Raw genomic sequence first — 23832 nt, 5'->3', positions numbered from 1 at the left:
TGCTGCTCCATGTCTGTATAACTGTGTGTGTTTGTGTGCTGCTCCATGTCTGTATAACTGTGTGTGTGTGTTTGTGTGCTGCTCCATGTCTGTATAACTGTGTGTGTGTGTGTGTGTGTGTGTGTGTGTGTTTGTGTGCTGCTGCATGTCTGTATAACTGTGTGTGTGTGTGTGTGTGTGTGTGTGTGTGTGTGTGTGTGTTGTGTGCTGCTGCATGTCTGTATAACTGTGTGTGTTTGTGTGCTGCTGCATGTCTGTATAACTGTGTGTGTGTGTGTGTGTGTGTGTGCTGCTGCATGTCTGTATAACTGTGTGTGTGTGCGCGTGTGTGTGTGTGTGTGTGTGTTGCTGCATGTCTGTAAAACTGTGTGTGTGTGTGTGTGTGTGTGTGTGTGTGTGTGTGTGTGTGTGTGTGTGTGTGTGTGTGTGTGTGTGCTGCTGCATGTCTGTATAACTCTGTGTGTGTGTGTGTGTGTGTGTGTGTGCTGCTGCATGTCTGTATAACTCTGTGTGTGTGTGTGTGTGTGTGTGTGTGTGTGTGTGTGTGTGTGTGTGTGTGTGTGTGTGCTGCTCCATGTCTGTATAACTGTGTGTGTGTTTGTGTGCTGCTCCATGTCTGTATAACTGTGTGTGTGTTTGTGTGCTGCTGCATGTCTGTATAACTGTGTGTGTGTGTGTTTGTGTGCTGCTGCATGTCTGTATAACTGTGTGTGTGTGTGTGTGCTGCTGCATGTCTGTATAACTGTGTGTGTGTGGTTGCTGCATGTCTGTAAAACTGTGTGTGTGTGTGTGTGTGGTGTGTGTGTGTGTGTGTGTGCTGCTGCATGTCTGTATAACTGTGTGTGTGTGTGTGTGTGTGTGTGTGTGTGTGTGTGTGTTGCTGCATGTCTGTAAAACTGTGTGTGTGTGTGTGTGTGTGTGTGTGTGCTGCTGCATGTCTGTATAACTCTGTGTGTGTGTGTGTGTGTGTGTGTGCTGCTGCATGTCTGTATAACTGTGTGTGTGTGTGTGTGTGTGTGTTGCTGCATGTCTGTAAAACTGTGTGTGTGTGTGTGTGTGTGTGTGTGTGTGTGTGTGTGTGTGTGTGTGTGTGTGTGTGCTGCTGCATGTCTGTATAACTGTGTGTGGTGTGGGTGTGTGTGTGCTGCTGCATGTCTGTATAACTGTGTGTTACATCTCTCTCCCTCTCCCTGCTATCGGGGTCCTATATTGTCTCAGCTGTTGTGAATTAGACGGGCATGCCACAGCACATCTCGTCCCTTATTGTCACCGTCCTCTGTTACCAGCCCAACCATAACAAATACACTGCTTCTTTACATAAACTACACAACTAGAATAATGTGTCAAATTAAGAAGCACAATAATCTACGTAGAAGAATATATGTGATGTTAGGAATGTGGGATACTATGGATAGTAGAATGCTGTGTGTGAGTAGAGTTGGCCCGCTCGCTGACTGGCCACGGCAGGGCCCAGCACAGGCGTTGTTTGGAGAGAGAGAAAGAGGAAGAAAGAGTGTGTGTGTGTGTGTTTGTGTGCGTGTCTATTTTTAATTAGAGAAACCCAGAAACGGGGAACAAAGCAGAAATGTGACCTCTAATTTGGCCAGGATTAGGATGTGGGGAAAAACTTAAACATTCACATATGAGCCCCATATTCAGACCGTAATGATGCGTAACTCCGTAGTTTGGCAACATCTTAGGAACAATATGCTAGTCTGTCAGGTATGAAAGTGTGAGTTGTTCATTTCAGAAACCACACATGACTTTAGTTAAACAATCTAACACCTAAAAGTATTGTACCCCCAGTATTGATTTGATTGACCACCCTGTTGTTCACTATGTACTGTGGCAGCCTGGTTGAAGTTGCTGGGGGGTTTTCCATGCTTCTCTTTGTGTCTGTGGGGGGGGGGGCGGGCAGACAATGGCCGCATTGAGCCGCTCAGGTAAAACGCTGCTAGTTAATAATAAAACGGCTGCTGAGAGAGGGGGAGAGAGCGAGCGAGGGGGAGAGCACTTCCTTGCTGCCTGGATACGAGTGGGAGAAGGGGGCAGAGGCAATGGAGGCAAGAGAGAGGAGGGAAAGGGAGAGGGGGAATGGAAAGAGGGAAGGGAAGGGAGAAGGGGGAAAAAATGGAGAGAATTGCATTAAATGACAACAGTGCTTTAAAAAGATGCGATATGGGTAGATGGTGAGATTTGGATTGAGTTCTGTTGAGAGAAAGGGAAAGGAGAGGGGGAGAAATACAGGGAAAGGAGAGAGAGAGAGAGAGAGGGAGAGCACACTTTCATTTCTACAGGAGTTCTCTTGTGAGCAAACCAGCCACAGCAAAGTCAATACTGTCAGTATCCTGTAGACACCTGCATATATCACCTAACAGCTCTCCTGACTTTGCGGAGACGGTCATCGGTCTACATTATGGTATAAAGTCTAGAGACCTACAGCATGACCTTTTGGCTGACGGCTAAACGGTAATGGATTCCATCGCTTTGACTCCCCACTGTGTGTAGCTCACCGGGGGATTTTGGGGCCTGCTCGCCCCTCCCTCTTCCTGTCTGAGGCAGAACTGTGACTCATTTAAGTAGCCATGACAGACCAAATGAACGGGGGATGAATGACAGAGGAGAGGAGTGGGGGCTGGACACACAGACTGCAAGAGAGGGGTCAAGGATGGAATGATAAAATGGTCAAATCCGACACAATCAAAATGGAGACGGCGGAGAGGGCGTAAAGAAATACTAGTATTGATGTTTTATCTTTCCGGTGTTTTCCCTCTTTCTTTCTATCCCTCGCTCATTTCCCCTCACTGGCTTTCCATCTCTCCTGGTAGCTGGCCTACATGTGTGCGCGGTTCAATTTGGAGCGGCTTGTGCTGTGGGGGCATTGTAGGTCGCGCAAGACCGAGGAAGCTTTTGGGGGGCTGAGCAGAGGAGGGACAAACCCCTTTTGTTTCTATGAAGACGTTTCCCTTGGACGCAGCCATGACAGCTGCACCACAACTGACAGAGGGAGGGAGAGAGGGGAGGGAGAAGGGGGAGAGGGAGTTAAAAAGGAAGAGTGGAGTATTTAGCGTGTTTGACATGCAGGCCACGGGCGGCTCGCAGCAACAGTTAGACGACAGAGAGAGGGGGGGAGGGAAAGAGAGAGAGAGAACTCCCTCCCCCTATCAAGTGAAGAATGTGTGTGGACTAAAGAGCGACAGAGCGAGGGAGAAGGCAGGCATGTGTTAGTTGAGTTCACATCGGCTGCTGTCTCTGCCAGAGTCTTTAAACGAACAGTCATAGCAACTGTAAAAGGGAAGGGAGGATGAGAGAGAAGAACGAGTGGAGGAGGAGGAACTGAACCACAACAGGCACTGTGTCAGGGATACAAGGAGAAAAACAAACTTAAAATCAATGATTTATATATAGACTAGATGACTGATAGGGGGCGCTGGGTTGAAGCCACTGTGCCTCCATCTTGGCACTCCCCCACGTTCCCCAAAAATATTATGGAAGTATAAAATATAATTTCAGATTACTAATGTTACTGTCCCCACTACAACAAACATTTTTTACATTTAATTGAAATACTGTAGAATTACATTCAGGGGTTGCTGTCATGCTTGCTGGATTTTTGGGGTGCCATCCTGAGGCCCCCTTTTCTGTAACCCCTAGCCTCCTTTGCCCCTGAGCCCCCCCACCCACACACACATACATACACTCCTCTCCTTGCTGGATTGGGTTACACTAGAGCGGCGGACGGGAATGCAGAAGTGGAGACTTTTGCGTCTCCGCTCCATGTTGTTTTACACGGTCACGCTGGAGAATAGCAACCGGCTGCTTGGAAACCTGGGAAAAAGAGGAACGAGAGGGGCAACAGGATAGATAGAGGTTCTACTTCCTTGTATGCAAATAGACTGTTTATTTTGGAAAATACAAAAGCCGTTAATGATAAGCCCCTTGTTTTTGTTTTTTCCCCCTGGCTTGCTAGCAGTTCCCCTCCCTCAATCACTCTCCCCTCCCCTTCTCCCCTCCATCCCTCCCGCTTTCTTTCCTTCTTTCTTTCTCTCGCTCACTGTTTCTCTGTATCATTTCCCTCTCTGCGGACAGCGTTTTTGTGCTCCGAGGGGGGAGGTGATTTGCCCAGGAGATTCAGTTCTGGATTACAAAGCAGTGATGAATGTAGCAGTCTCACAATACCAGCGTCTCTCTTTCACTCCTCCTGAGCTTGTGAACACTGAGAAATAGTGCCATCCTGCCTAGCAACAAACCCCCTCACTTGTGTTGGTCTTTTAATTTTATTCTCAGTCTATTTATCCGTTAATTTTGAAAGATGATTTGCCGAGTGCTTAGCGTGGGATAATCTTCTCTCGTTATACCGTGATTTATTTTTAAAAAGCAACCACCCCACTTCTCTCTCGCTCTCTCTTTGGCTCCACGCACCCCTCCTTCCTCTCCCTATGTGTAGCTCACTCCCCCACCCCTCTCACATGTTTTTTTTCGGGAGAGGAAACCAGCATTATTGGAGCACTTCCTGTGTTTTAATAGCAGAGCAGGAAACAGAACAAACGGAGCTGGATTTAAACAAAAACAGTTAGAGAGAGAGAGAGAATGAGACAGAGAAGAAACGAGAGAGAGAACGAGACAGAGAAGAAACGAGAGAGAGAACGAGACAGAAGAAACGAGAGAGAGAGACAGAGAAGGGGGAGTGACTGAGTGAGCGAGCGAGGGAGAGAGGAAAAATTGTGAGAGCTTTTTTTTTTTAGCAGCTGCAAACCATTTCAGTCTGTGTAGTGGCCTGAGAACAGAGAGACTGAGCGACAGAAAGAAAGCAAGGAAGCCTGCCTGCCTGCAAAAAAAAAAAACAGGAAGAAGAAACTGGGATTGCGTGGCGCTTTGTTGTTTCTCTCATCAACGGAGCTCTCTAAAAAAGATAGTGGCGAGAGAAGGAAAGAAAAGGAGAGTGTCCGGGGATTGTCTGGGAGAGAGAACGCCTGCAAGGCAGAGGCAGCGCTCAGACTGGGTCTCGGACTGTCTGGGTCTCTGCCCTCTGGATACAGTCCCACGACTCACAGCAGCTCTGCCTGGCTGGACTGGGCTCAACCCCCCCAACCCACCTACCCTCTCTCCCTAACGAACCCTCTCACCCCCTCCCGGATTCAGCCTCCTCTGGATTTACCGTCTCTCCTTGCCTGGAGCTGTGGACGAGCAGCGTGATGGAAGGTGGGAGATGATAGACAGGCGTGTAGTCTACGCTAGGAATAAGGTCTGGATCTCTTTGTTCTGGTTTTTGAATTGCGAGAGTGGCGGATGATGGGATTTACTTTTTTTATCGCTGATGATGAGGATAATGATGATGTCAGCAAGAGGGATGAAGAAGCACTCCAGGCACAGAACGGGCCTCTGCCTTCAGACACACATCGCTCGTGCTTTGTGATGGGATTGGAAGAGAGAAGGAGAGAGAAAATATAGACTGTCTGCAAGGACACACTCGCAGGACCAAAACAGGCTATGAGTGGCTGCGCGGTTACTCTGTATGAGATTTTTGCTTCAGTTTTGATTTCCCTCAAAAGGATCAACTCTTTTATTAAGTCATTCTCATGGTTTTGGGGTTGACAACAAACTTGAACCAAGACAGAAAAACATCAACAAAGCCATTGGTACTGCACTTTTTTCTTTCCCCCCCCTGCACAACCTCTTTTTATATCGGGGACTAGTGGATTTCTCACCTTAAAAGGAGACTTTACACACTTCTTTGGCTGCTTCTCACTGAGACAGTTGCTCAACCCTTCTCTGCTGCTTATCCTGTTGCGGCAGAGCGAGGAGAGCAGGAAGGAGTTGAAGAGTGGGAAAGGATTCAGGAGTAGGGAGTTGAACGACTGTGTGTGTGTGTGTGTGTGGGGGGAGTTGACGTCAAACGGAACAAAAAGGAACAAAGGGTTGTTATCTCCACAGCACTCACCTCGTTCTGGACTTTGGACGTCTACGAGACAGCCCCTGCCTCCTTCCTGATAACCTTCCAAACGAGCAGTGCTGATTAATATGCTGCCAGAGGAGAGGAGCATCTGCATGCAGGACACTCACTCACTGATGCTCCCCTGCATTTCAGATAGTGCCGGGATATGCTGCTGCACTGCTATTGAGGTGACATAGTAACATGTGGACCTATGGACTTGTAATGTAGATTGCAAACCTTTTGACATTTTGGTCATTGAAGCGGATTCATGTTTGGGATTGTGGATAGGACCGGGAACGGTTGAGCAACTGAACTATTTTCAACCCACCCATTAAGGTATTTTCCCCATTGTTTTCTGTGGAATACTTATTGGCCCCGTCCCCGAGGGGGGCCACCATGCCCCTATAAAGGACCACTGCAGGCCGTCAGGGGATCTCCCCCAGGGGCAGCTGAGGAATGGGAAAGCCCCTGAGCCGGCCGGACTGCCTGAGGCAAAACCCCCGATGCCTGGGGAAGGGGGACGAGGATGAGGCCTACATCGAGGACTGCTATGTCCCCCAGCGTTCCATCTACGACACCATGCGCATCAACGAGCAGATTGACCAGGGCTCCTCCAAGCTCAGCCAGCCCTCGCGCAGCACCCTGGGCTCTGGCGGCGGCGGAGAGGCCAGCACCCTCTCCAGCAACGGCACCATCGGGGCTGACTTAGGGAGCGTCTTTGTGTCAAGGGCGCACGCTGATGCCGGAGTTAAAAGACTGGACGAAAGGGTGATCTTTGATGCCCTCAAGCTAACCGGTGATCCCCAGAGCATGTCGCCACCTGGAAGTTGCGGTGGTTCTGGTTTACCCATCACACCCTTGTCCTCTGCCTCCTGTGGGGCAGCCGCAGTAAAAAGGCGCCACCAGGGCAGCGATAAGAAAGACAATCCCAATCGTCGTTCCTGGAAGGCGTTTATGCCCCCCAGTTACCCAGAGTTTGCAGAGAGGCTTGAGTTTTCTCCTGGGGAGAGTGCTGAGAAGCGTCTGTCCGGTCCTGGCATTCCACTTTCTCTACTTCTGCCACCAACCCCCACCTCCACACCCCCCTTACCTCCTTACTCGCCTTCCACTTTGTCGTCTGGGGGTCCTCAGACTCCTGTCTCATCCTCCCCTTCGTTGACACTGAGTCCCATTCCCCCCCTCCAACAGCACCCTGTCAGCAGGCAAAAACAACTTCACCCCCTGCTCCAAAAACAACACAAGCAAACACATGCACTACCCTCCCCCTCAACAGAACAACCATCGGTGCGGTTACCTACCCAACCCCACCAGGGCTCTGGGAGCACCCCACAGCAGAGTCCCAATGCTACCGCACAGCTGGACAAAAAAAAGGACAAGCATCATAGGCGCCCGGCTCTATCTCCCAAAGCTGGTATCAAAATAATTACTGAGGAGAGCCCTGAAGCGGCCAAGGCTTCTGACTCTGAAAGAGAGACGGACTCTCCTCTCCTAGAACAAGACCTGGACAACGCCCCTCTCCTACCCCAGTTGGCCCCACCAAAACCTGTGTTCTGCCCCCCGACCAAAGCACGCACCTGGCCCCGCAGCATGAGAGGGGGAAAGAGGTCCCACAGGGGCATGCGCCACCTCTTCCCCGTCCTGCCCCCCCTGCCCCCCTTATTGGGAGAGGACAGTGACCTGGACGAGGAGTCATTCTACCTACTGGAACCCCCCTCACCTTTCCTCCAGGAAGAGGAGGGGCTGGCCCATGGAGGGCTGCCACTCTCCCTCTGCCTCAGCCAGGAGGGGGGTGAAGTGGGACTCTTGGGCTGGGCTCCCCCTAATGGTGAGCTCCGGCAACGAACCGCCTCTGAGCTCAAATTCGAGGAGGATGAACGCAGGATCATACAGGAGCTGGAGGAGGAGGAAGTGGACATGGAGGAAGAAGGAAAAGGGGAGGAAGATGGGACAAGAGAGGGGGGAGAAGTGGCGGATAAGAAAGGAGAAATTGAAGAAGAGGAGGAGAGGGCTAGGAGAGAGGAGAGGGAGTGGGAGGCAATGCTGAAGCTGGAGAATAGGGAGATAATTGACCAATGTTGGGAAGGGGACTCTGGAGAGGGCTGGGAACCCCAACAATCAGAGTCTTCTGGACATTGGCCCCTTCTTACCCCTCCAACAGGTTTTGGTGGGCCTAGGGCCCCCAGTGCCTCCCCCTGCCCCAGCTCAGGGGCTGGCTCAGATGACCTTTTCCTAGAGCTGGAGAGACAATGTTTAGAGGAGGAGGGAGGGGAGAGCTCTGTGGACCCTGAATCTAGTGAGGCAACAGATCCCTACACCCTAGCCAGTGTAGAGGAGGAGGAGGAGGAGGAGCAGGAGGAAGCCACTGATGCCTGTATACATTTTGTGGAAACTGCTCGTATGGATATCGATCAAAAGACAGAGACTGATTGCGCTGAGCCCCGGTTGGAAAACCCCTTCTCAGTTTCACCAGCACCTAGTCCTGAAGACGTGGACCAGGCCCAACCACAGACCTCTGAACACACTGACCTGGAGGAAGCACAACCCTGTTATGAACTCCATCAGGTTCTCCTTGAAGATAAACAATATCATATTGATGAGGAAGAGCAATGTGTAATTGATTATGAAGGCGAAGAAGAACAGAGTTGTCCCGAGACTACTGAGATGGACTCGGTCTGCGGACCTCTCCCTGAGTCCGACTCAAGCGGGGTCCACATGTCGCAGCCGGACAGAACTGCTTTGTCCGACACCACCCAGAACGACTGTGAACACGAGCCGCCCGCTGAGAGCGAGTGGGAAATGGACAGCGGGGCGTCATCGGTTCAAGAGGTCGAGGAAGTGTGCGAGGAAACAGGGTTGTGCCTCCACACAGCCTCCCCACCTCCTCCATCCCCCAGCCCAAAGAACCCTTATGCCAAGGGGGAAGAGCAGGAGGTGGAGGAGGCGAAGGAGAGGGAGCCAAACTGGAGTGCATGTGAGCAACCTGAGCCTAGTTGGGACAGTGAGGAGGCTAGCGTGGACCAATCCCCTGGGTCGACCCACTCAGATGGAGAAATGAGGGTTAGTGCTGCAGAGGATGTTGATGAACTACCTTCATTTCAAGAGGAGCTGTTCTCTTCAGAGATTAGTGACGTTGCTAAGGAGACAACCTCTGTCACTGAGGGGATGACACTTGCGTCATCAGATGCTCGGAACTGCTCTGTCCCCGCAGATGACGTTTCTTCTCTGAACATGTCTGGGCAAGACATGGACCAGAGGTCCACAAGCACCCCCAAAGCTCTTGCAGACTCTCTCCCTCGTTCACACTCCCCTGCCCAACAAAGAGACTCTGTCCCCCCTTCGCCCTTACCACTGTCCCCCGTCAAGCATGAGCCAAGAGGGCCAGGCTTGGACAGCAAAAACTCTGACGCTTTTGTGGCCACTGACAGTTTTGTTTACCTGGCGGTCTCCGTGCCACCCCCGTTCCCTCAGGACTGCCCCCCCTCCCCGCTGGAAACCTCAACACCCCCCAGCCCTGTCCCCAAACCCTGTCCTGAGCCAGACGAGGGGGCCTTCCTTTGCTCCGACAGCTTTGTTTACTTGGCCGCCCCGGAGCGGCTCCCCCAGGTGTCCGACGGAGGTTCCGCATGCGAGGACGCCCAGGAGCTGGACTATGGAGACTCGTACTCTGAGGGTACCCAATCGGGAGTGGACTTCGTCCTTGGGTCCATGACCGGGGACAGTGACTGGGAGTCTGACGGCTCGGCCTTGGACCCCCCTTATACCAAGAGGGAGTGGGAGGAGCTGGAATCTGGGTTACTCCAGGGGCTTTTCAGGGAGGGCCAGTTGGAGGACCAGAGGGCCCCAGGGGCCACAACAGAGACTGAAGGGTTGGACTGTGAGACCCCCTCAGGGCCAGTGACCACAGGGCAGGGAGGAGCGCCCTCACCCTGCCCCGACATAGAGACCCAGGTTGAGGTATAACCGTTTTCCATCCGTCTTTAATTGAGGTTAATAATCAATGGTCAAGATCCAGTCAGACAGAAACTGACGCCGCTGATCAGTGTTTCAGTCAGTGGGTCAGTCTCTCAGCTTGGTAGGCTACATTTCAGGGTAAGGTGGTGTTTATGTACTTGGTACAGTGTCTCAGGTTCTCAGTCTAAACCCCTCTTCTCAGCACCGTCCTCTTGTCTTCATTCTGATTTGGTCTTAGCATGTTCTTCACATGAATATCTTATAGGGCTATAGGAGGCAGTGTGATCACAGTGGCTCTCAGTTCATTTCAGTATTGCAAAGGCATTAGGTTGATATAGATACTGCTTGGGAAATGCAGTGGAAAAGGGAGTTGGGGCCACATAGCTTGTTGTACTGCTGTAGTTAGACTGTAAACGATTGCACAAGGAGGGGTCTGTCCATTTAATGGAAAGTACCCTCAGGCTGTCTGTGTGTATACGATTGTGTATGAGGGAGCATGTTCGAGAAATGTACTTGAGACAGAACATTGCTTTAGAGAATATCACGTGCTTCTATTTTTGATGTGAAGTGCGGTGTTGGCACTATTTAAGCGTATGGCTTATAAACCTGTGTGTTTGCGTTGACTCTAAATAGCAGCTAGACTAATCTGTTTCAAATGGCCCAACTTACAGTAGGAGTGTTTACGTACCTCACATGTTTGTGTCCGTTCACATTGATCACAGGCTTTGAAGTAAGCACTTCCATCTGCTTCAATGTAACGTGTGTATGAGTTCAGTGTTAGTCTTTTTGACTTCTTTTGACATTTTCAGATTGGTTTCGATGACTTTTATTAGATATCCTTCTGAACTGTCTATAAGAGAATGGGTATTTATATTTCAACACCATGTGGTTCCATTGAGCAATTCTAGTCTGAATTTGGCAGTGAAGCACCCAGTCTGCACCCTTTCACGGACATTTCATTGTGCTAGTAAGTTGTTTGCTTGGATCAAAGTCTCTGTGACTTCCGTTCCTTTGGATCTGCATATCCTCACAGTGTACTTTTCCATTCTCTTCCGACTCCCCCTGTGTGTGTGTGTGTGTGTGTGTGTGTGTGTGTGTGTGTGTGTGTGTGTGTGTGTGTGTGTGTGTGTGTGTGTGTGTGTGTGTGTGTGTGTGTGTGTGTGTGTGTGTGTGTGTGTGTGTGTGTGTGTGTGTGTGGTTCTGTACGTGGGAGTAAATTACTGTAGTATTCGGCCAGTATTTGTTTGAGCCTTACCGTCTCTTACGTCTTGCTTTAGTGTTTGCACGTCCTCACCACCACATACTGTACTTCCATTCAGTTCTCTCCCTGTGCTGTATGTCTGTGTGTATTTATGTGGGTATGTATTTCTGGGCCAGTGTGTTTGACTGGCTGTCATGCCTAAACTAGGGCCTTCTCTGCTTCACTCTGTCTGTCTGTCTGGGGGTGTCCTTGTCCCTGCCTGCCTGATGGACTCCTGGGTTTTTATGATTAAATGACTGCCTCCATCAGCTACACACACTGGTGGCCTGGTCCTGGCTGGCTGGTTGTCCTCATCTCATTTACTATGGGTGTGTGCCTGTGGGCTTCATCTAATTTAGTATGTGTGGTTTATGCGTAGTCACGGTCTCTCTGGTCCTCCTAAATGCAATCAGATGCCCTGTCCTGTCAGCCTGGATTGGACTGGAGAGGATTAGAGTTACAGTCTACTGTAGTACAGGGAGGTTTCTGAGGGGAAAAGAAAATCGCTGTCCGTTGGCAGGGTAGCAATCTCCCAACCATAAAATTCCCCCCCATGCCTCCCCCTCTCTACACTTTCACCCCCCCTGCTCTCTCTCTTTCTCTCTCTACCCTTTCTCTCTCGTCCTCCCCGCACCCTTACCCTCTTTCTCTCTTTTTCTCTCTCTACCCTTTTTCTTTTTCTCTCCCCTCACCCTCTCTATCTCTCTCTCTCTCTCTCTCTCTCTCTCTCTCTCTCTCTCTCTCTCTCTCTCCCCTCTCCACAGTCCGATGGTACTGTTCTAGAGATAAGGAAGTGAGAAGTAAACACTAGGGATCTGTGGAGGGAGAGTTGCTGTTGCCAGTAACACACAAACACTGTACGAAGTTGTCGGGGGGGAATATAAATAGAAGATAAGGGAGTGCCAGGGTCTATCTGAGCCGCTGACCTCTCAGCTATGGCCAGTCACGCCCTCTTCAATGCCAAAGGCCACTTTGGACAGGAAACCAAATATACAAGCGACCGTAGATTGTTTTAGCGGCAAGTTTGGTAATTCATGTTTTTTTTTCTATGGAAATGGCGGCCATTTTGGTGCAAGAGAGCCCTCTGTGAGGGAAGAAATAGCTGTATGGCTGAACACCTGGTAGTACTCAAAGATAAGGCCCTGGTAAAATGATAAGGAGGGCTAACCTGGCAGGGCCAATCAGAAGAGTGTGCAAAGCTGTCATCAATGCAAAGGGTGGCTATTTGAAGAATCTCAAATATAAAATATATTTTTGATTTGTTTTAACACTTTTTTTTTTTGTTACAACATGATTCCATATGTGCTATTTCATAGTTTTGATGTCTCCACTATTATTCTACAACGTAGAACATAGTAGAAAATAAAATAAAAACCCTTGAATGAGCAGGTGCTGTAAAACCTTTGACCGGTAGTGTACATAACACTAGAGCTGACCCCATTTAGTCGACTGGTCGATAGGCTTTAGTCGAGCAGTAGCAAAACAAATATATGTATATCATGGACCTGTCTGATTTGTGCCTGTCTGAGTGGACTAATCCATTGTGGAGGCCGTGGGGATGGCACAGTCCATCACTCTAAGACGTGTTACAGAAATTGTATATTGTTATATTAAGTAAGACAACGGTTCAAAACTAATAAAAATATTATTTTATAACAAATGCACTTTCTCCTGCGTTTCAGTGGTTCTGAAACACATCAGTGAGCTGTTGAATTAGCTCCTTTCCCTAGACCATAATGCTAAGTGCATAATAGCCAATTTAACCAGCGTATTGGTGTTGAGAACAATGCGGCGGAGGCAGTAGCAGAATGAAGAGAGGAGAAAACAGCCTTTGACTTATTGTCTAAGGAAAGTGAAGCGAGAGGAAACCTCAGCTTAAATAGCTCTATAATCAATAGTCTAACTGTTAAACGTGCCTGGCTTTATACCTCATCCATATACAGTCCTTTCAGAAAGTATCAGATCTCCTCCCTTTTTCCACATTTTGTTACATTACAGCCTTATTCTAAAATCAATCTACACACAATAACCCATAATGGCAAAGTGGAAACAGGTTTTTAGAAACTGAAATATCTTATTTACGTAAGTATTTTGAACCTGTGCAATGAGACACGGAATTGAACTTGGGTGCATCCTGTTTCCACTGATCATCCTTGATGTTTCTACAGCTTGATTGGAGTCCACCTGTGGTAAATTCAATTGATTGGTCAGGATTTGGATAGGCACACACCTGTCTATATAAGGTCCCACAGTTGACAGTGGATGTCAGAGCAAAAACCAAGCCAAGAGGTCGAAGGAATTGTCCGTAGAGCTCCGAGACAAAACATTTCCCAGCATTGAAGGTGGGCACATAGTGGGCTCCATTATTCTTAAATGGAACAAGTTTGGAACCACCAAGACTCTTCCTAGAGCTGGCCACCCGGCCAAACTGAGCAATCGGGGGAGAAGGACCTTGGTCAGGGAGGTGACCAAGAACCCGATGGGAGAACCTTTTAGAAGGACAACCATCTCTTCAGCACTTCACCAATCAGGCCTTTATGGTAGAGTGGCCAGATGGAAGCCACTCCTCAGTAAAAGGCACATGACAGCCTGCTTGGAGTTTGCCAAAAGGCAAAGTGATCCAGAGTGATCCAGCCAGAGCCCGGACTTGAACACGATCGAACATCTCTGGAGAGGCCTGAAAATAGCCGCGCAGCGAGGCTTCCCATCAAACCTAACAGGGCTTGAGAGGATCTGCAGAGAAGAATGGGAGAACGCCCCAAATACAGGTGTACCAAGCTTGTCGAATCATACACAAGAAGACTCGAGGCTGTTATCATTGCCAAAGGTCCGTCAACATAGTACTGAGTAAAGGGTCTGAATACTTTTTTTTTAATACATTTGCAAAAATGTCTGAACATGTTGCTTTGTTATTATGGGATGTTGTGTGTAGATTGTAGGGGGGAAAACAATTGAATCCATTTTAGAATAAGGCTTTAATGTAACAAAATGTGGGAAAAAGTTAACGGGGTCTGAATACTTCCTGAAAGCTCTCTATGCACAGAAATAAGACCGATCCTAATTCTGTTAAGTGTTTTTGTTTAATAGCCTACTGATTCCATGACATCAATTCAGGAATGAATGTGACTGTTTTTAGTCTTCGCTGTAATGAAGGCTTAACAACAACAGAAACGTTATAACTGACAGTCTGGTACGCTTATAATGTATTTAGTGTTTACATTGTTCCCAAACGTCAGAAAAATAATATTGTAATCTATACAGCACCTGTTTGGTACACTTAATATCCACGCAGTGCTTGCTCCTTGCCTTATTTTTATTGATCTCCAGTATTTTCTACAACTAGTCAAATGTATTCCACACATCTGACTTCCCCTTTTACCTCAAGAGCGACCAGTAAACATTACCCCGTTTCGAGTTTATTTGTCACGTCCTCTGCATCCATTTTGCTGTTATGGTGTTCGGCGTTTGTCATAACCAATTTGTTGATGTGATTATGATATGCTATAGGTCACTTCCTATTGGTTACGTGCAAGAGAGGAAGGGTTGAGAGTATAGGGAATGTTTTTCAGATTTCCGTAACAGAACTTTTCAATCAGAAATGGCTGTAATAATGTTACAGCTTCAGCAACATGAACAGAGTGATAAACACTTGATGTTCTGTGGTGGTCTATGCAGCAGGGAGGAGAGGGAGACAACGGATGGTCACACAGTCACTCGCTGTCATTGTTTTTTAACACAGCCCAGCAAGTCCGAGCCAGGCCAGGCACAATCAAATCAATTGCTGGTCGGACTACCTCTAGTGATTTTGTGTGTCTTAATTATTTAATAAAGCAGTGTGCTTAAAGCATCAGACCATCTCAGTGAATATAGTTGACTTGATTAAAACACAAAGGATATGTCTATATGGAAAAATACACGTTTAAATATATCTACCAATCGATTGGTCAAAAGAACAGACTTGGTCGACCAAGATTTTTAGCCGGGGACAACCCTACATAACACACACACAGTCCGGTAGTCAATTTCATGTGATTCTGTTTGGTAAACGTATTTGATATTTTCTGAATGTAACATGAGCACGCTGACACAGATTCATGTTTACAAGATAGATGAGAGCAACGTGTTTACGTTGGAAGATGAACAGAAAGGCAGGACAGACTGACAGACTGACAGACAGGAGAGATGCTTAAACACAAAGTGCAAAGAGTGAACTGTAGGTGAGCTCAGATCCAGTAACACGGGCATATTTAATATGATAACGATGGCACTGAAAGACAAGCAGACATCCAGGAAGCACCTGCAAAAGCGGAAAAACCGAAAGGGAGGGAGCGGGAAGAGAGATGGAGCGGGAGGAGAAAGGGGTGAAGGAGAGAGCGAGAGCGCGGCGAGGTTAAGGCAACAATGGCCCGAGTGCAGAAATTAGCATGAGCTTGTGTTCCTTTTCAAATGCAATCTACCATCTAAAAGGATGTTTCTCTACCACATTCATGATTGATTGATTCAGCACTGAATGGTCTGACCATCGTAAACTACTGCAATATTCTAACATGGTGGCCAGGGCAAAAAATAGATCCTTTTACTAAAAAGGAAACTGGGGGGGATAAGGATGGGGACAGAGAGAGACAGGAAGAGAGTGAGAGGGCAGCGCAAAGCCAGGAAGAGCGGGAACGAGGTCGGATAGGGAAGTCGGTGACAGAGTAAAAGGCTGTCCTTGATTTGGATGGAATGATATTGTATCACTGTAGTTCTCTCAGAAGAGTGATCAGATTAGTCCCACTCTATTTATGTAAGTCAATACGCCCACTGCGACTTTCTCAGTAGCTTGTGGACAAGCTGTCTATATACAGTAAGGGAATGTATACACGTGTTGGACTTTAACAGTAGTGTTACACTGTCCCTATTTGGTATTTATTAGGATCCCCATTAGCCGCTGCAAAAGCATCAGCTACTCTTCCCGGGGTCCACATGAAACATGACATAATACATAGTACAGAACATTATTAGTCAAGGACTGAACGACACACATTTAAAACGTCACACACAGCCTGCTTGTCAGTACATACACACAATATATAGATCGAATACATAATATAGTGCAAATTGCAATACAAGATGTGTAAAATGGCTGTGTTTCTTCACAGTCCCTGTCCATTTGTGGATAAGGTTTGTGAATGAAGTACGTGGCTTGGTCTGTTGCAGTGTCGGTGGGAAACCAACTCGTGCCATTAATCTAGTTGCCACTCCGGCTCATACTTCAACTTCAGCATGCTATGAAGGACTATAGTGTGGGTGTGTGTATGCAATATTGGCCGTGACGTTAGTTCCAGTCTGGAGGTGAATGGAGTTGAATCAGACAGAAATTGTTTTATGTTAGCTGACGCTTGTCCGTTTTGTCAGGATTTAAGGTGGTGATTGTTCCTGAGTCATGCTCTGGACACCAGCCATGAAGACTGCTGCTGGCTGCCTCTCTGCTGTACTGCGTTAGCTGACATTATCACAATTACCAACATATTCAAATAATGAGACATATTTTCATTAAAAACATTATTTTGATGAATTGATTCATACTATTTCGTCCTGACACACATCTAGGGTTGCTGTATACATGACCCAGTCGTTCAGTCTTTTTGTTCTGTATCTATAGACGTGACCCAGTCGTTCATTCTAAATGTTCCATTGCCATACTGACTGGCAGCGTTCTTATCCCTTGTTTGCTAGCTTGCCAACTCCGGCTAATTTACATTCACGTCAAAAAGTGTAGTCAGAATAACAGCAAAGTAGCTGCATTTGCATTTGTTTAAGCTGTTTTCCAGTTAGCTTATGATGCGTGACTTTGCCTGGCAGAGAAAATGTCCTGTCTTGTCAGGACACTGTTCAGACAAAAGACAGCCCACGACATTCATTTGAGAGGATTTTAATAAATGAAACCATACATTCTGTTTCCTATCCACCACAGCGGACAGATATAGCTACTAATTGTATGTCACATTTATCTGTACATTCCCCTGGATGATGGTGCATTGGTTGAAATATCTGTCGGGGTCTGTGCTACTACTGCTGCTGCCTTGCTTCAGCCTTTTGGGTGTTGATGGTGCTGCATTGTTCTTTGTTTTTCGGCCAGGATGTTGCTCCAGCGTTTTCTGTCTGTCAGTGACGGACGCCAGTAGCTCCCTCGCTTCTAAACCAGAATTGGTCCGTTTCTGGACTGCCATGGCTCTGATGCTGTGATTTGCGTATGTAGTGTACCAGATCGAGTCCCCGATACACTCTCCATTCTTTGGGTGGAGATAAAATGCAAGGGCGTTCTCCGGGCATTTCGATAGATATTTCTCCAGTGATGCCACCGGACATAGTGGGTTCCCTGGCTGCTCGAACAGGAATCCCCTCTTGGACTCCCTGCCCCTCTCCCTTGGGTCCAGATGATTCTTTGTGGCCTCGTTATATGCGAGAGTGGCGTATCTGAGAGAGAGAGAGAGAGAGAGAGAGAGAATGCGTTATAATATTGGTTTCCAGTAGCCTAATTACGAGTGCAACTTAGAAATAACACAAAAAGGCTTTGAACAACATACCTTAGACCGTTCTCGTCTGTTTTTACGAGGAATGAGTTGGGCTTTAGTTCGACCCAGATGTAACTGGAGGTCGAACCAGACTTTCTGGACCAGACCCCTTGGTCTACCGGGATTCAGAGCCTGTGAGTTTTGGAGCTGGGCCATGTCCTTCTCGGTGATGGCTGGCTGTTTGATGTCCTTTCCTTGCCTTCTTAGCTGATTGGAGCTGGTAAATTCAGTGTACTTCATAAGGCACCAGCTGTGACCGATGGGTGGGTCATTTAGGAACCGGTTGAGTCCACTCCGGAGTACATTTCCATAAAACTGTCGGAGAAGGATGATATACTCTTCCTTAGTGACATTTTTCAAGTCAACAACTTTTTATTCTCTGCTAGCCAGCCCTCAAAGCAACGCACAGCCCAGTATTCATAACGTTTTTTTTCCCGTTACAGCTTTTCTCAAAACATTTTTTTAATTGAACCAGGCAAGTCAGTTAAGAACAAATTATTATTTACAGTGACGGCCTTCCGGGGAACAGTGGGTTAACTGCCTTTTCAGGGGCAGAACGACAGATTTTTACCTTGTCAGCTCAGGTTCTGGGACTTGAACCAGCGACCTTTCGGTTACTGGCCCAACGCTCTAACCACTAGGCTACCTTCCGTCATTCAATGCAGTATCCTCCAAATCTGCATGCCTGGGTATTATTGCCATCTGTTTTTCCCATTCATCCATAGTCATGCCGCTGAAAATATAACATTAATTCCACTCATCCATTTTAGTCTTTGCAACAAAGTATCGATTTAGCCAGTCAACTGAAAACAAGTGTTGTATGTTGCTATGACAACCAGCTGGATTTGCTGTCTGGCTCCTTTGGACACATTCACTTTATATGGGAGGGTGGAAATCGCAAATCAATATTGAAACAAAACATTTTAAGTTGGAGAGACAGACAGCAAAGGTTTATACAAGTCTCTGCTGTTGGAAACCAAATGCTCGTCTTAAAGAAATGGAAGATAATGTCTAGATGCTTTTTGTAGTGGAGATTGTTGTTATACATTTCCTGACAGGGCTGATGAGACAGTGGATTGCTCAGTGAGATGGAACAGAGTAAATGGGCATTTCAGCGTCATTGGTTTAGCCGGTGGTAACTTGAGAAATAGACACCAGCTGGAATGCGGTTTTAACCAATCAGCATTCAGGATTAGACCCACCCGTTGTATTCGAGACTGAGTAGTAGAAAGTTTCTGAGTTTTATACAGTTTTCTCCTTTTTGAGCCAGGAGGTGGAACTGGCTTGAGCCAGAAACGTAAACAAATAAAATGAAAAGAAATCCATGTAAACTGAATTGCGGTTAAAGTGAGAAAGCCAATGTCTGCTTGAGGTTTTGGTCAAGAGGGAGACTAGGGGAGCGAATGTGAGGGGTTAGGAGTGAGTGACGAAAGTAAGGGAAATGTGAAGGAGGGTGGAGAGAGAGCGGAGGAGTGTGTGTGTGACTGTTGATCCACTGCCATGGTTCAAGAGGTGGGGAGGAATGAGAAACATCCAAGATATTTTCCGAGCTCTGGTTTAGTGGAGTCGACCGCTTTGAGCTGGCTGGAGAGAGGGAGAGAATGGGAGGGGGGGAGAGAAGGATGAGAATAGGAGTCTGGACACGTGCAGCATCGTGCACACACACACACACACACACACACACACACACACACACACACACACACACACACACACACGTTCATTCAGTCAAATACACAGAATACATACACTGTCCGGGATAGGGTGGAGTGGGTCATGGCTGAGGCTCATTGTTGTCGAGGCAGTCAGACTTCCTGTTGGAAGCAGGGAGGAGGCCCATCACCGCAACACAGCTGTGACACACACAAACACACAATCCAAGACACATCTTGTTCTATTCTAGCATCCCTGTTCTCTTTCAAACTCCTACACGTCATCTCCTGGCGTGGAAAATCAGCACTTTCACACAATATTTACTCCAGATGAGCAGAATCCAATAAAACCGTTCATTATAGAACAAGATCAAAGACAGGCCTCCACACAACCGCTTCTAGGTGATTATACGGTGTAGAAAAGCAATGACCTTAGATGAGGCTCAAAAGAGGATAAAACTCTTGCTCATAGAAGTCCCCCTCCCCATCGTTCCTTCTCACAAACGCAACCCAACGGTTTTGTACTCACATTGGCGTTATAAAGGCAAACAATAGTTCAAAGCACTTCCTTTGTCTTAGTATTTCTCTCATTTGAATTGAATCAAAATCAAATCAAAGTGTATTGGTCGCATACACAGATTTGCAGATGTTATCGAAAGGGCAGCAAAGTGCTTTTTGTTTCTAGATCCAGCAGTGCAGTAATACCGATCAATAAAATACAAAAACAATACACATCATAATCCAGAAATAAAATCTATATATATATCAATATCAGAACGAGCAATGTCAGAGACAGGAATATAAATATATATACACATATAAGTGGCGGCAGGTAGCGGTTAAGAGCGTTGGGCCCGTAATCGAAAGGTCGCTGGTTCAAATCCCAGAACCGGCAAAGTGGAAAAATCTGCCATTCTGCTCTTGAGCAAGGCAGCAACTGCTCCCCGGGCGCCGACGACGTGGACGTCGATTAAGGTTGCAGGCGGTGAAGTTGCCGTATCAGGTGCTGATACAGCCCCACAGGATGCGCTCAATGGTGAATCTGTAGAAGTTTGCGAGGGTCTTAGGGGGCCAAGGCACATTTCTTCAAACGCCTCACCACGCTGTCTGTGTGAAGGTACCACTTCAGGGTGTCAGTGATGTACAAGCCAAGAAACTTGAAGCTTTTGACCATCTCCCCGTCGGTGTGGATGGGGACGTGCTCTCTGCTTTCTCTTGTAGTCCATGACAGGCTCCTTTTTGTTGAAGTTGAGGGAGAGGTTATATTCTTTGCACCACTCCTCCGGTGCTCATTGTTGGTAGTCAGGCCGACCGCTGTTTTCGTCAGCAAACTTGGTGATTGAGTTGGAGACATGCGTGGCCTCGCCGTCATAGGTGAACGGGGAGTACAGGAGGGGGCTGAGCATGCACCCCTGTGGGGCCCCCGTGTCGAGGATCAGCATGGCGGAGGTGTTGTTGCCTATCTTCAACACTTTGGGTCGGCCCATTAGGAAGTCCAGGACCCAGTTGCACAGGGAGGGGTTCAGACCCAGGGCCTTGAGCTTAGGGGTGAGCTCGCAGGGCACTATGGTGTTGAGGGCTGACCTGTAATCGACGTAATCAATTCCTAAATAGGGTATTCCTCTTGTCCAGGTGGGATAAGGCAGTGGCGATTGCAATGGCGATTGCATCGTCCGTGGATCTGTTGGGGCGATATGCGAATTTCAGTGGGTCTAGGGTGTCGGTGGAGGTATTATGGTCCTTAACTAGCTTTTCAAAGCACGTCATGATGACAGAAGTGAGTGCTACGGGGGGATAGTCATTTAGTTCAGTTACCTTCACTTTCTTGGCTACAGGAACAATGGTGGACATCTTGTCGTATGTGGGACAACAGACTGGGATATGGAGAGATTGAATATGTCCAGAAACACTCCAGCCAGCTTGTCTGCACATCTGAGGACGCGGCTTGGGATGCCGTCTGACTTACTGACGTCGGCCACGGAGAACGAGAGCACACAGTTTTCGTGAGCATCTGGGGTCCGCGTCGTCGGCTCGATGTCAACAACTCTACTAGTCCTTCTGTTTCTCTTCCAGTCATTCCTCCCACTGTTCTCATAGCAACTCTTTTTACCCGGCCCCTAGGCTTTGCCAGTTCTGGTCTATGGGTGTGTTTGCCAGTTCTGGGCTGTAGTGTGTGTTTGTGTGTGTGACCCGAGGTTTGGCATCTCTACCATTGGGAACCACTATGGCTAATTTCAGATCCCTGTAATCTCTATACAGCTCTATGGGAAAGCAGCCATTTTGCATTTAAGCCCCGTATTGGATTTCAGGACTTTGAGCTGGTTTTCTTTAGAGTTGGATGCCCATTGCCATCATGCTGTGTCTCTAGCCCTAGATGGTGGTGTGTGTTTGAGTAATGTGGCCAGACAGGTGAAGGTTGTGTTTAACTCCCTCTTTTCCAGCCACCCTTACTTTCCAGCGCTCTAATCCTTATAATCCCTTTCTCCTCCCTCCCTCTTTCTCCTCCTCCCTCTGTTTCTCTCGCTTTCTCTCCATATCTCTTCTCTCCCTCCATTTCTTTATCTCTCTTGCTCTCCTCTCTCTCCCCCTCTCTCTTCTCTCGCTCATTCTCAGGCGGTGGAGAGGGAGCAGGTGGACAGCATTCAACCCAAGCTGCAGCACGTGAACGCGGTGGGCCAGGGCCTGATCCAGAGTGCAGCCAAACACACAGACACCCAGGCTCTGGAGCATGACCTAGAGACCACCAACCTCAGATGGAACTCTCTCAACAAGAGGGTAAGTCAGTCTGTCCGTCTGACCATCTGACCATCTATCCATCGGTCTGTCTGTAATGGTATGTATGTCTGTGCTGATGTTTGTGCTATGGTTTGTGTCTGACTGAGTATGCATATTTATGTGTTACGTTTGTTTGATGTGCGTGAATGGAATGATGGGTTTGTAAGGAATCAGGTTTATGTCTGTGTATACCCGTCCATGCCAATACAGCCATTGTCCCCCTCACTAACTGCATTGTTCCTTGACCAGATTTCAGAGCGCATTGCCCAGTTGCAGGAAGCTCTGTTGCATTGTGGGAAGTTCCAGGATGCCCTGGAGCCTCTTCTGAGCTGGCTGAGTGACACAGAGGAACTGGTAGCCAATCAGAAGCCCCCGTCAGCCGAGTACAGAGTGGTCAAGGCCCAGATCCAGGAACAGAAGGTGAGCGAGAAAGGGATGAGTGGAGAAAGGGATAGATGGAGTCAGGGATGAGTATCTAGATGGAGAGAGTTGTAGTCAGGAACATATTTTATTTTAATACCAGGTCTTTTCCCCATCTCAGATACTCAGTCATTATGACTAAGCATTTACTGGCCATTAGAGACATGTGGAACCTAGATTTGCATAAAAACAAGCTTAAGCTAAACAAACTTAATTTATTCATATATTTGAACTTTATTTATTCATAGATAATAATAGAATGGGCTATTACTGTTTTTCAATTGTCCTTATTTTCACCAAGGGACACATAACATATGAAAGGGAAACACTCTCACACACCTAATTATCGGGTTGTTTTGGCGCAGGAAAGGCTCAATTGAGTCTGCCAGTCTGGTTGGCATTCAACACACCAGTTAACACAGATGTCGGATTACAATGTTGTTTTTTCAGAGAAACCGAGAGGCTGAAAAAAAAACACAATGTCTGCTCTCCCTCTTTATCTGGAACACTTCCCGTGTTTGTGTGTCGAGGAGCACGGCGCATTCAGCCCCTCCACTCAGTCATACGTGTTTACATCCGCCACTGAAAGTGTAGAGCCTCACTGAGGGTCAGTGGAGATGACTGCCGTTTTACCGGAGGCTCGTTCAATGTCACTGAACAGTTATGAAGGGTTTCAGAAAGGGAAGTACTGCCAAATTGAGCTACTACTCATCGTGGACGTCGTCACAACACGGGTGGCGATATTTGAGATACTGTATGTGAAGTATGTTCTAGCTATCTTACCAACTGCTTTACACCAAAATCCTAGAAGCAGCGACTCTTCTGGTCTTGAATATACCCCTGACCCTAATATACATGCAGGACAAACATTATGAGAGTTGGTATTATTTGTGGTGTTGAACGTACCGTCTATGTCTCTCATTTTCCAGCTGTTACAAAGACTGCTGGACGACCGCAGAGCCACTGTTCAGATGATCCAGGGAGAGGGAGAGAGGATCGCAGCCACGGCCGAGATGCAGGACAAAGACAAGATCCAGAAGCAGCTGGAGATTCTGGGAGAGAGATGGGGCGAGCTGCTGGAGAAAGCCAGGGCAAGGTAACGTACATTATTGTATGGACACACTACACATAGGAATTGATATAACCGGTCATCATTCATCACGTACATGCAGCACAGTCAGCAAGTACATGTCAACACCACAAAAAGACTTGTGCGTAGTGAACACACACGCACTAGCCTACCTACAGAATGCATTACCATTACTGCAGTACACCACCCACACATTCATGACCGTCGTATCT

At 47.7% G+C, this 23832-nt stretch overlaps 1 protein-coding gene across 1 annotated transcript in view; it reads left to right on the top strand.

Moving 5' to 3' along the window:
* The window catches only part of LOC106570016 (microtubule-actin cross-linking factor 1), a 280592-nt gene that overhangs the window by 218835 nt on the left and 37925 nt on the right, over positions 1–23832 (top strand). The window contains 3 exon segments of the mRNA XM_082961118.1: positions 21949–22110; positions 22360–22530; positions 23460–23626. Of these exon segments, the coding sequence (XP_082817244.1) occupies positions 21949–22110; positions 22360–22530; positions 23460–23626 (500 nt within the window).

The sequence above is a fragment of the Salmo salar genome, chromosome 14 (assembly GCF_965601325.2).
Source record: "Salmo salar chromosome 14, fSalSal1, whole genome shotgun sequence".
Lineage (NCBI taxonomy): Eukaryota > Metazoa > Chordata > Actinopteri > Salmoniformes > Salmonidae > Salmo > Salmo salar.
The sequence above is the reverse complement of the archived record's forward strand: the minus strand, read 5'-3'. Positions and strand labels throughout refer to the sequence as shown.